Below are 13,567 nucleotides of genomic sequence, written 5' to 3'. Positions count from 1 at the left end.
ATTGGTTTGGCGCTATATAAATAAAATGGAATTAAATGGAATTGTACAGCAAGGGCTTCAGGAGCTGAAACGCTGACATGGGCAGACATTTTTCAGGTCCTACGCTTTGTTTCACTTGGCGTGTATATATAAAGTTGTGTGCAGTTTAACAGTGCTGTAAAAGAAATTACCAAAATTTAAATGTTCTGCTTTCACTAGTCTGTGCTGTGAGTTAAGCCAAGTCCATGAGTCAAAATTGAGGGAAAGAGCACTGAATCACAACCCTTCATTGGAATGACACCCCACTCAGAATATAAACATTGCTTACCATCTTATTGGAGTGTACCAATTTCAATAGACCTTCAGAGGCAGGAGACAACTACAACAGATTACTTTAAAATACCCAACAGAGTGCAATGCATGCTTGCTTAACTCATTTCTGGTTTTCTCTAGTGGCACAACAGTTTAAAGACAGTTAAAGACACTCAACTCATGCTTTATGTGTATAAAAATAATCTCTTTATTAAATATTATCTTATAAACAAGATTTAGTTCATCCCAAGTGTTCAAATTGATGACAAAAAAAACAATGGGAGCAACATGACACACGGACAACAAAAACACTAAACTCAAACAACTTAATCCAGTAATTTCTGTTTAGTAGATACTTGGATAAAAGAAAATCTGGCTGATCACCATTTTGGTGGAATAAATATCATTATAACTTATATCCCATCTATTTCACTTTTTTGATACCTCCAATTGATGTCAAATTGGATACATATTTCAACTTTTGTTGTTCACAGATGCATAGATAATGAAACAAAAATCGTTAAGGCATAACAGTTTTAGAGAGCAAACAGCAGCAGAATGAATCAACATTACTTCTGATTCTCAAAGCACCTGAAAAGTTCACCTTAAAGTACTGAAAATGGAAAGCAAGTTACAGGACAGTCTATATTTCTTTGTAGCCGTGTACATGGCTGATTGGCATTGCCTTCCCTATGGCACTTATCTGCATGTAGGCAACCGAAATGTGCACTGTGACACTATTTCATACTTAAATGCTGTGTAAATGGTACAAAATCTTTCCTGTGAAGTCCTGAAGTGTTGACTGAAAAGGATTAGTCCTCCCTCAAGTAGGCCTCAGGGATGTCCTCCATGTTGATGTCGAGGGTGGAGGAGTACTCGGCCATCCTCTGGATCTCCTCGGCCTTGATCTGGGCCAGCTTCTTCTCTGCCTCCTGGGTGAGCTGCCTCACCTGCTCCACCTGGGCCTGGGCCATCTGGATGTGGTTCTTAGCTGTGACCGACGCATGTTCTGCTCCTAAAGAGGGAGACAAGGAGAAGTTCTCATGAAGCTGATCAGAGCTTGAGAGAATAATGGAGTTTCAAACTTTCACATTAACGTGTGCGTGTGTGTGTGTGTGTGTGTGTGTGTGTGTGTGTGTGTGTGTGTGTGTGTGTGCAAATAGATTCACAGTACTTTCAGTTCCTGTAAGATGAAATGTACTACTGAAAAAATAAAGTAAAATATAATGCAAATATCACTCAGAGACTAATTGAGCTCCTCTCTATTATTAATTACATGTTATTCAGACCCCTTACCTACTATGGCTGTGATTAGTAAAGTATATATAAATACTACTTCTAAGGTCCCACACACACAGCATGTAATGCGTCTCAATTGTTTCATTTAGTAAGGTTTGTGTTTTGATCAACAGTTTAAGCAATAATTCATGTCTGATTGGTTTATCAAGATGGAGGGTCATTAAAACATAGATCTTAACTTAATTTAAACACTAATTTACACTAGAGTCAAGATTCTTGACACTCACCTGAGCTATATGCTGCCTCTGCTGCCAGTTCACAGATGTTCATGGCGTTCATCCAGTTGGATTCAAATCGATTGCAGGCATCCAGTCGGTCACCCACCTTGAAATGAAGGCAAAGTACAACCATTATCACCGTGTTCAAATAAACAACTAAACATTGTCTTTCAATATGCCACATAGCTTTGGGGTTTGAAAACAAACCATTGTGACTAATCGTGTAGTTTGTGTTAAAAAAAGTAAAAGCTACATTTATCTTCTGACATCTGAACTCACCTCACCACGCTGGCCAATGATCACCTGCCAAATGCTGTCCTCCTCTGCAGGGGTCAGCTTACCGATGGAGGCCAAGTACCGCCTCTGCAGGGCAACGAGGGTGTGCAGCGCCTAGTTAGACACATACAAAGTCCAATTAAAAACTGCACTAAATATCAAGACTTAGATTAATCTTTAAGATTTGGCCTATGACCGACTGACAGTTGTGGAGATATTCTTTATCAAACCCACTGTCACTTGTGTCATATTTGATAAATGATCAGAATACGTTTTGTAGCTTCCTATAAGCAATCAATCAATGCCTCAAGAAATAGTAGTTACACTAATTACACTTATACCAGTAAACATGACCACTGGACACTTACTTTGGCGTACTGTGTTAGAGAGTCCACCAGGGCCAGAGTGGCCTGAGAGAGGTAGGTGTTTGCGCTGTCTGTGACCAGGTTGGATGCTCTTCGGATCAGGGCTTCATGAGAGAGTTGTTCAGCTTGCTGGAAAGACAGAAGGGATAGATAATTAATGCTGGGTTGACTATGCATGGCAGTGATCGCCTCACTTTGAATTATTGTGTGAAGCTAGACGTTTAAGGTTATTACAACTGATTACTGAGTGGTACTGGGTGACTACTATGTCGTTGGACTATTGGAGGATCTTGCCTGTGTGAAGGGAACGGAACACAATCCGCTGCTCACGCTGAAGGGCACAATGTTTTTTCGCACGATTTCGGGAAGACGGAGAAACTGTCGACGAATCAATTTGTTGTTGCCCATGGCACATGCAGTACTTCTGTAGAGTCAGAAAATCATATTTCAACAAATGTCTAGATGATCTAAAGACTTGGAGTACGGATTCTTACCCTATCAAATCAGCTGCCAAGTAATTTGTCAGTCAACTAGCTGGCTGACGTTAAGAAACATTTACAATAGTTACAACTTAGCTAGCCTGTAGTCTGTCTATGAGCTACCCAGATAACGTTAGCTCACGTAAGCCCGTTCATGGACAGGACAGCTATACAGCACAAGTAGCTTTACCAAGGTGGTTAACTACGGAAACACAACTCCCTATCTTCGTGGCATGCAGTTCCAAGTCAATTAATCAAATGGCTGACTTTTGCAGGGACTGATTTCTGAGAACAATGCAATGCCCTTGCTCAGTTCAATGACTTACTTGATAAAGTTGATGTAGTACAGTCCTCTCCGCAAGGAAGCCATCTTACTGGAGAGGAAGTTGGTCCGGCTTTGAACGAGTCCGCCGGTGAGAAAAGAGCAGCATTGACGTGCAGCCTGCATTCTGTTCGATGATGTTAAGTATGAATTTCGCTCGTTGAATCTAATGGAGGAAGTAGCCTACCTATACTTTGCTCAGAAGAGATTTTAAAGTATAATTTACAAACAGAGCTTTTTTAAATGTAATGCAATAATAATATATCGCCACCTAGGTATTCCTTAGCTTATGACTATTCGTACCCTTTTCGCAGTGACCTGACAGGATGGATGGGCAGGTATTTATACAACTTTGGTGGAGCGGACTTTTGTATTGATCTGTTTATTTTTTTCCGCCCCAACAACGTGCTGGACACGGATATTTGGACGTGTTCAAGGCTAGAGACACTCTTACGTAGGCACTACGTTAGTAGAGAGGTTAGGTCAATAACACTGGTGTTAGCTGAGAACATATGGTCTATCGTAGGCTACATGTAGCAAGGCTTTTAGTGTTAACTCTCCATAGTAGCCTGCTGGCAAATGCCATGCAATACTTAAAAGTGCAATGTATGCATTTATTGAGTGAACTTCTGGTCAGTTTCGCAATGATACAGAACTGCAAAGTGAATTTGCCCACTTTGATTACATTGAGACCTATTCACTTTACTGGTGAGATGCAATACAAATAATTGGCTGATTAAAGGCACCCAGTGCAACTTTCGAGGCTTAAAAATAAACATTCACTTTCTAGTCTTTTTTACACGCAGTAAGTTTCAATAACTCCATACCATTACATATCGTCGATTCAAGGAGCAAAGTTGAGACGTCGTTGTGTGGTGAGAACTGATAGAAAATCGATAACAACAACAATCGCCGCCATTTTCTTTATTTATTGGTGCCCACAATAAATAAAGCAGGATTCCAGTCAATGGAAAAATGGCCTCTCCCCACCGGCGATTGTTGTTGTTTACGATTTTCTATCAGTTCTCACCACACAACGACGTCTCATCTTTGCTCCTTGAATGTTGATATGTAATGGTATGGAGTTATTGAAACTTACTACGTGTAAAAAAAGACTAGAAATTGAATGCTTATTTTTCATTGAATGTTTATATAAAGTTGCACTGGGTGCCTTTAAAGAGAAAACATTAGAAGCATCGATGTTAATGTGAAGACTGAAAAAAGTACAGAACAAACAATCAATGATTGTGTCGGATGAAAAAAGGTATCATTAAAATATTGTTGAAGGTGTAAATATCTCAAGTCTGCTGATGATCAGAAAGGATTTAGGTCTTCATGGTTTTTTTTTTTTTAAAGATTTGACAGAAAACAGCAAAGGCTAATATTGCACATAGGGCAGACTTTTAATGTATGTTTAGGACACCATTCAAATGCTTTCATTAGCTACATGTCTCAGAAGCTCTTGTGATTCAGTTTATTTATATTTATACAGAGTTCATATCAATGCATGCATTAATGTGCACAATACCAGCGCAATCAACAAATACATTGTGTGTTGTATGTTGGTGTAGTCAATTTAAGTTAATTAAGCATTTAAGAAGTAGAAATCTTATCTACTGTGAATGTCATTTCCTGTGTTCCCACAAACATAACACGTTAGTCCTGATCTGACATGTTTAGCAATATTTTGTGAGAGCATACTGTATGTAGATGACCTCTCAAGCCTGTCTATACCTACTGGGAACGGCACCTGCCAGTTCAGCTCAGGGTTATCCACACGGACTGGGCCATCTCCAAAACTGGATAAATCATTAACCACTGAAAACATTTCTGATCATACAGCTACAACTGAGATACCTAAACCTGCTTTCTTAGATTACGTTCACTCTCACCAAGTAGCCTATGACTGTAATGGTGCCTTACATTTTACAACAGTGATATTAAATGTCTGACACAACAAGTCAGTAAATCAGAGATACAAAATTATTAGTTTTAATCAAATAGTTATGACAGGGTTGTACCTATACCTACCTATATTTGCTTTACCACAAGAGGGTGCCATGTGCTGACGCAAGTGGAGGCATTACGTTTCCCTTTACAGCATGTTATCAACAACCATTTACCCAACACTGAGTGATTTCTACAGAGACTTCTACAATGGAATTTCATGTGCTGGATCGATCGAATTACTTCATGGGCCTGTTGGAACTACTTTGTTTTGAATTAAATAATATTTCCAATTATAGAAACATTGTAAACAGATGTCAACGTGCCAATGGGAAAAGACTGTTGTGTACCTGGTATGTCTATCTGAGTGAGTGTGTGTATGTGTGTGTGGTTAAGAAATACCATAAGCACACACGCATGTAAAGTCAAAGAAATATTTTCTATTAAGGGTAGACTTGTATGAAGTCATCCTCTCTCCCCTGGCCAAGTACAAAGCTCACTTATGTGTTGTGTTACCGGGCACACCAGGCTGGTGATATCATAATGCCCCACATAATCACAGAAAACAAGCTGTTAGGTTCAGTCAATGTTTTTTCTGGCGTACACTCAACCCCCTGGCTAGGATTTATTCTGTCGATACCTCCCATTTTCCATTTGTTATCATTCCATGTTAGTAATAACCTGTGTGAATAGGTTGCTTGCTGGTTAAGAATGTTTCTGAATGTATCTTATCGAAATCCAAGGTGTGTTTGGTGTTGGTGTTCCAACCTTCTGCTGCAACCCTAAATTGTCAGTGAGATCCACCGGCCAAGTTTATTCTTTTGTGAATTCGATTTGATCAGCAGGGGGCACTCTTACATTATTTAAAATACAGTAAAGTGCACAAAAATGGTGAAACATTTAGCAGAACAATGATACAAGCAACAAGCAGAACAATGCATATATTTCCAAAGGTATTAACAGCTGTATTTTCCTGGTCTTACTTTCAGATACATATAATAAGTGTACTAAAACAGCCTAAAGTCTAAGTGCACGTTTGACTGAGATATATTAAGCTGTATACTAAATGATATGACTGAACTGTGATGAAACACATCAATGGTGGTGTTAAGATTAACAAAATGCCCTTTTTTTTATAAATAAAATATTTATATTTATGTGTTGAAAATCATCCTAACCTTGCAAGTTCCCCCAGTCCCACTCGGACCCCTAATCTCCTTGCCCCCTTTTTTATTTTTAAAATGATGCAGTGGGTTAGGAGTTAAGCACAGAGCTGGGGGTGAACTTTCATTATAAATTGTAAACATTTTAACTTACACTTTAAATTGTAAACATTTTTACTTACACTTTAAATTGTAAACATTTTTCATTAATGACCACCTTCACTGCTCTCAGCTACTGGATGAAGGCTAGGCTTTAAGGGAAGCTTGACTGTGGCATTTGTATGAGCCAGGTTGCTGCTTTAGACGTGACGTTTAAGTGGCTCAAGGGCCTGGCGGGTAGAAGGACACAACCACTTTTTGACAATTAAAAATCAATTGACCAATGAAAATGTGGGACACATGTATCTCAATATATAGGATGCAGGACAAAAGCCCAAAATGTTGTTCAATACAATGCGAAGTGGGACACCTGGTCACCCCACCTGAAGCCCAGAGGGACTGTAGGGTGTACGTCATGGTTCATCTCAGATATGTTCTAAAATGTCAGCAGTACACACACACTGCAAACCGTGTGTGTGTGTATTTACATTAAATATGTCGATTGATTAAGGACCAAAGCAAGAATGCTATACCTGGCAACTCTGTTATTGTTGTCTGACATTGCTACAGCATTCTGTGTCTTTTCCCTCTTTGGGGCAGCTGAGCCCCTTTTTAAAGACTAGGTAGGTACCACTCTGGTGGAGAACTATCCCCTCCAGTGGGACTTGTTAGCCTCAAGTCTGGATATGACTTTAGATACTTCATCATGTGTCCTGGGAGCTGTAAGGTTATTTAGTTTTTTATTCAATAGTTGGCAAATTAAGTAACTGTCTTTTTCCTCCTCAATAGATGAGGGTGGTTGTGCATTGAACGAATCTGAATGTTAGTTTCAGAGTTAAAAATGATATACAATATTCAATAATCCAATACATTTTAGTATATCTATTTGTAACTGTTGCTTTTATTTGGACCTAGGCTAAAATGTAAGATTTCTGGTTGTATATTTTGGTAGAGGAGATGACCTGAGGGAGGTGTGAAAGGGATCTCAGTTGCTCAAAACTGTTGTCTCTGGGTAGCAAATGGTTCAGAATAATCTGATGCATATTCATGAAGGGATGGAACTATGGGCTGACACCCCTTATTCTCAGAGGGCATAAGAGTCAGTGCGGTTACATGTGTCCAGTTTTCGGGCGTTGTCGGGTTTCAATCGAAGATCCATTTCATGTAACTCCCCAAATCTAGATTTCCTGTGTCCGACTGAAATCAGATTTACACCCCCAGATAAGTGATCGGATTACATTGGAAATCGGACAACGTGTGCATGTAACTTTCGAAACTAGATAACAACTGGAGATGTCGTCTTTTGCGCATGGTTGAGATCCCGTCCATAGACATATATACATGCATCATATATGTCTATGATATGATAATTGCTGCTAGACGCTCACTGTTCTTGTGCTCCCACAACTCATTCACTTTGAAATACTGAAACGAAACTGAAACGTTGAAACTGAAACGTTGACTGTGACTGTTTTGGACAGAACGCGCTAATTCACTGAACAAATATTTTCATATTACTTTTCCACCACTTGTTAGTCATGTAATCCATTCATATCGATGTGAATCAATCAATACTAATACAACTTCAACTGTGATGTGTTTTTGTTTCATTTCACAACCTATTTACTGTATAATCAACGGTAGCAGATGCCCGCTTGTAAACATTCCACGGCCAAGATCTGGATTTGTCACTGCCATGTACCGTGAGATAACGCAGTTAACCCCCCCATGGATAGAGAAGCCGGGCTTTAGCCGAAATCGGCTTTATGCCATAATGTAAACGTACAGTGAAATGTTACAATGGCTGATTAAAAGATTTGTAGGTGAAGTTTGTTGAGTGAAACCTCTGTCTCTTTCCTTTGATGTGCATCACTGTATAGTGTCCTCAAGAATTATAGGCACCCTTAGTGAATATGAGCAAAACAGGCTATATCAAAATATCTGCTGTTTATTCTATTGGTCTTTCACTCAACATATTCACAAAAATTTTACCTTTTTATTGAATTAAAATTATTGAAAGAAAACATTTAGGCATTAAATGAATATTTTTCTCCAAAACACGTGTGCCACAATTATATTGGCACCCCTGGAAATTCTTATAAAAAAATCTAACTGAAGTATATTTCCGGTCATGTTTAACATTTTTTAAGATCACCTGTTTGATTAGGAACTCTTAAGGGGTCAACCATGACCATATGACTCAAGCCAAATTCCCCTAGTCATTCATCACTATGAGAAAGACCCAAGAGAACAGTGAAAATGTGCGTTGAGCTGCACAAATCAGGACATTGACAGAAGAGAATCTCTAAATAGTTGAAAAAACCCACTTCCACTATTATGGAAACAATTAAGAAGTTTAAAGCGACAGATGTTATGAATCAGCCTGGAAGAGGGCGTGTGTGTACATTGACCCTACACACCGTGGGGAGGATGGTTTGACTGACAAATCAATCCCCAAGGATCACACCGAGAGAATTGCAGAGGTAAGTTGAGTCTTGGGGTCAGAAAGTCTCCAAAACTACCATCCGACGCCGCCTACATCACCAAAAGTTGTTTGGGAGGGTTGCCAGAAAAAAGCCTCTGCTGTCCATCAACAGCAAAGTAAAGCGCCTACAGTTTGCCAGATGTTACCGCGACGTTCAATGGGACTGGTTTATATGGTCAGTTAGATGAGACCAAAATAGAGCTTTTTGGCAACAAACATCAAAGGTGGGTTTGGCATAGACAGAAAGATAAACCTTACAGAAAAGCATCTCATACCCACTGTGAAGTATGGTGGCGGATGTTTGATGTAGTGGGGCTGTTTTTCTTGCAAAGGCCCTGGACATCTTGTTAGGATACATGGTATCATGAACTCCATCAAATACCAGCAGATATTGAATGAAAACCTAACAGCCTCTGCCAGGTAGCTTAAAATTGCCCATGGTTGGACCTTCCATCAGAACAAAGATCCAAAGCACACCTCAAAATATACATAAAAATTACGGATGCACCGATACCGATACCAGTATCGGGTCGATACTTTGTTAAAATACTCGTACTCGTACTCGTTTTAAATTACCGATAGCCTACCAAAAACCGATACCCAGTGTTGCGTCTTAACGCGTGCGTTTTCTTCCCTCTACTGTCTATGCCTGCCAGGTGTGAGAGCGGCGAGTTGCATAGAGGCCGAGAGCGGTATTGCAGACAGATAAGTTGAGGTTGAACTTGCAGTTTAAAGGCACCCAGTGCAACTTTCGAGGCTTAAAAATAAACATTCAATTTCTAGTCTTTTTTACACGTAGTAAGTTTCAATAACTCCATACCATTACATACCGACATTCAAGCAGCAAAGATGAAACGTCGTTGTGTGGTGAGAACTGATAGAAAATCGATAACAACAACAATCGCCGCCATTTTCTTTATTTTTTGGTAACCTACAATAAATAAAGCAGGTTCCAGTCAATGGAAAAATGGCTTCTGCCCACCGGCGATTGTTGTTGTTTACGATTTTCTATCAGTTCTCACCACACAACGACGTCTCATCTTTGCTCCTTGAATGTCGATATGTAATGGTATGGAGTTATTGAAACTTACAACGTGCAAAAAAGACTAGAAATTGAATGTTTATTTTTCATTGAATGTTTACATAAAGTTGCACTGGGTGCCTTTAAATGAATTCAATAACAGCTTGGATACGATGTGTGGAGGTGGCTTGCGTAAGCTAGCGGTTTCGCTAGAGATTTTAAACTTAACACGTACGACCTCCAGTAAAGGTAAGTGCTATCTTCGGCTATTTTATGTTTTGCAGTTAACTTAGAACTGCTGTTACATAGGCAAAGTGTAGGGGCTAGCCTACTGTCTTTAGCGACGCTGCGCCTATAACATATTATTGCCATTTGCTACGGTTGATTGACGGGGACGGGAATGTATTTGTTTTCTCCTCTTTTACCCGGACGCATTTAGGTCTCGAAAGGAGGACATGTGAGGGTAAAAGAGGACGTCTGTCTTGTCTTGTGTTTCAGGAATCTTGTTAGTTTGTCATAAACACCCGCTAGCAAGACATCCCGTTAGCGATGTTAGCGAGGTTGTTTTAACACTCTTGGACATTGATGCTAGTATTAAGTTTTTTTTCCGCCTGATGCTAATATTAAGTGCTTTTGCGTTAACTTCTTTGCAATGTTATTGTGATAGCTATGTTGGCTAGGTTGCAAACAACTTCCCTAACACAGTCAAACTTCAGGCAAGTGTCAATTTGGCTGCAAGAACGTAGCCCAGTTCATTGTCAACATTAAACTCTAGTAAGAAATCTCTATACCGTTGTGCTGCCTTAACGGCGATTTTGACTCATTTTAAGATAAATGATGAAAGGAGTAAGGCACAGTGTAAGATCTGCACTGTTACAGTGTCGAAGGGGGGAAAGGAAAGTACTTCGTTTGACACAAGCAATTTGATTAAACATCTGAAGACGCACCATAGTGCTAAGCACACAAAGTTCACTCATGCCAGTGGCTTAAGAGACCAAGCAACCAATCTTTACTGACGTCTTTCAAAAGACAAAAACGTGCACGCACACAGACAGAGAGAGAGAGAAGGGGAGGAAGAGAGTTGTTGATCCTTTTGTAACTGAACTGTGCTCAATCTCATGTTCTTATCATCCAGGATAGTTCTGTTCACTTTTTGTTAAGCAGACTGTGTTGTTAACTATGCAGCAAATTAAATTGCCATCTGTCTATATGCAAATTTTGTCTAATGTGATGATATTGACTTTTTTTTTTTGGTTTAAACCAGAAAGCTCTATTTTTGGCTTGGGATAGCCTTCTGTTAATGTTGTACTATAGGCTTGACATAACCTGCAGAGGATAAAATAAAATCTTTCATGGAAATCAAATCTTGGAAGTATCGGTATCGGTATCGGCAAGTACAGAAATAAAAATACTCGTACTCGTATCGGTTTGTAAAAAAGTGGTATCGGTGCATCCCTAATTTAAGGTATTCATTTAGTATAAACAGTATTTAATGAATACTACTACTACTACATTACAATAATTAACAGAAAAACTTTAATGCCCATGGTTTTCCTTACAAAACAGGGAGGATTATGTTTTTCAGCTAGGTTCTCTCCTGCATGTGGATGAATAAGGATTGTATTTTATTTAATAGAGGTCAGTAACATTTTACAGTGTATGTGTACCAGCGATTTATGTGATTTCAAACTAATTCATTCATCATCAATGCAAGATTATCGCTTTTGTGTATTTCCCAACTCCTTGTTATTTGGGTATTTAACTTGCCACTGCTGTGGGGGAACCTTAGGGTGTGAGGAGATATGATTACACTTACAGCAGGCATAGTACATCAGAGCAGAATAGAACTTCTCATCCCTGAAACCATAGATGAGAGGACTTATCGCTCTGGAGAAAATGTGGAACGCCAAAAAATCAAAGTAACGCACGATGAGAAACAAATTGATGTCCCTCATCTCAAGGATCCGTGCTTCTATAAAGGGGCTAACAGCCTCCAGTGTGCAGAAGAAGAGCTGTAAGACGTGAAGCAGCATGGTGCGCTGTCCCTTTGAAGCAGCCTGTTTGTTGTCACCTGAGGCCCTTTTAGCAACCAACATGATAGACCCATAGGAGAAGCACAAGATAAGCACAGTAAAGACAAGCTTAAGGATATACACATTGCCCCTCATCAACATATGCCAGTCCTGCCGCAGTAGCACCTCGTATGAACAAGAGGTCATCTTATAAAAGTAGCTCTCTGCAATGTAGGTGAGTAGGATGATCAAATCTACAACAGGCCGGATGAATGAGAGGAGCCAGATTATGTTGATGATGAGGATGGTTCTCTGGGGGGTGAAGATGTTGACGTGCCTGAGAGGCATGCAGACAGCGACGTATCGCTCCAGGCACATGGCCAGGATGATGTTGGGCGAGACCTGGGCCAAAGCATCCATAACAATGCACAGCGGGATGCAGAACCACATAGGTACCAGCAGGTTCACATAGTAAGCGATCAGTCCAAAGTTTGTGAGCAGAAGGAAGATGGAGTCAGCGAACAAGGTCTGGGCAAACAGGAAATAACGAGCCTCTGCTCTCAGCACCGGTCTCCTCAAGTAGACCAGCAGCATGAAGAGGTCTATGAGGATGAAGGGCCACACGATGACCTGAGCCAATGCTGTGGTCACATGCAGACGGACAGGGTCATTGCCTCGAAGCGCTCTCTGAGTGGTGCCGTTCACAGTTTGGCTGCTGCTGACATTCATGCCTGCCTGCAAGAAAAGGAAATTCACCAGAACTGTTATTTATAATGTTATTTCCATAACCACAGACTCTTTTGTAAAAACAAATATTCTTCAATGATGATTTAATGATTTAGGCATCATGGCAATACAGAATTTATTCTTGTGCAATCTGTCTCAGGCTTTGTGTCGCATTTCTTTACATTTGCTGCTCTGAAATGGTAACAAATTCATAGCCAAAATATAAAATGCAACATACATGGGATACTGTTAAAACTGTCTTTACAATTACAATAACAATTATTTTACATGAAAAACTACATAATGCACCTTTAAATCACTTAGTCCAACACTGAGTTGTTATTGCATAATCATCTATGCCCAAATCAATATATATATATATACTGTATATAACACTATATACACACATATATAGAACCGATATGTGGCCTCTTTTGAAAGAAAACTTCAGTATCACATAAGTATTTCTCATTCTCATCGAAAGACCAACCCCCAAAGAAGAACATTTCAATTTCACAGGCATAACAACAGGAAACATAGTTTCACTGAATATACAGCTGAATTGAATCAAACAATAACAACATCAAAACCTTCATAAAGTACACAAGGAAGTGTTAGATTTCAGAAGGCTGCATGGATATGAAGCATCTTGTAACTCCCTGCTACTTTCACAGGAGTATGTTCTTCCTGTGATCAATGTTTCCTCACATGATAAGAGTTAGGGAGGTACCCTCAGATATTTTTTCACTTGTCCAGTTTTATGCAGTCCGGTAGTCATTAATATTAAGTAGCTGACTTGATGACACCTCCCAGCCATCCTTGTTGTGTTTTAGCATTGTGTAGCACTATCCTTTTGTTGAATAA

The 13,567-nt window shown here is 39.6% G+C and overlaps 2 protein-coding genes across 2 annotated transcripts; both read right to left on the bottom strand.

Moving 5' to 3' along the window:
• Positions 1 to 481: 481 nt before the first annotated feature.
• Positions 482 to 3,376, bottom strand: LOC308370246 (diablo IAP-binding mitochondrial protein-like; the record flags this gene model as incomplete). The annotated part of the gene is made up of 6 exons (XM_080844899.1): positions 482 to 1,306; positions 1,818 to 1,914; positions 2,088 to 2,198; positions 2,453 to 2,578; positions 2,744 to 2,873; positions 3,255 to 3,376. The coding sequence occupies 6 exons, from the start codon at positions 3,374 to 3,376 to the stop codon at positions 1,104 to 1,106; spliced, it is 789 nt and encodes a 262-aa protein (XP_080701025.1). The 3' UTR covers positions 482 to 1,103.
• An 8,304-nt stretch (positions 3,377 to 11,680) lies between these two features.
• Positions 11,681 to 12,706, bottom strand: LOC308370403 (odorant receptor 131-2-like; the record flags this gene model as incomplete). Its single annotated transcript, XM_080845055.1, has 1 exon — positions 11,681 to 12,706. One exon carries the CDS (start codon positions 12,704 to 12,706, stop codon positions 11,681 to 11,683), a length of 1,026 nt encoding a protein of 341 aa, XP_080701181.1.
• Between the last annotated feature and the right edge of the window lie 861 nt (positions 12,707 to 13,567).

The sequence above is a fragment of the Sprattus sprattus genome (genome assembly GCF_963457725.1).
Source record: "Sprattus sprattus genome assembly, chromosome: 9".
Classification (NCBI taxonomy): Eukaryota; Metazoa; Chordata; class Actinopteri; order Clupeiformes; family Clupeidae; genus Sprattus; species Sprattus sprattus.
The sequence above is the reverse complement of the archived record's forward strand: the minus strand, read 5'-3'. Positions and strand labels throughout refer to the sequence as shown.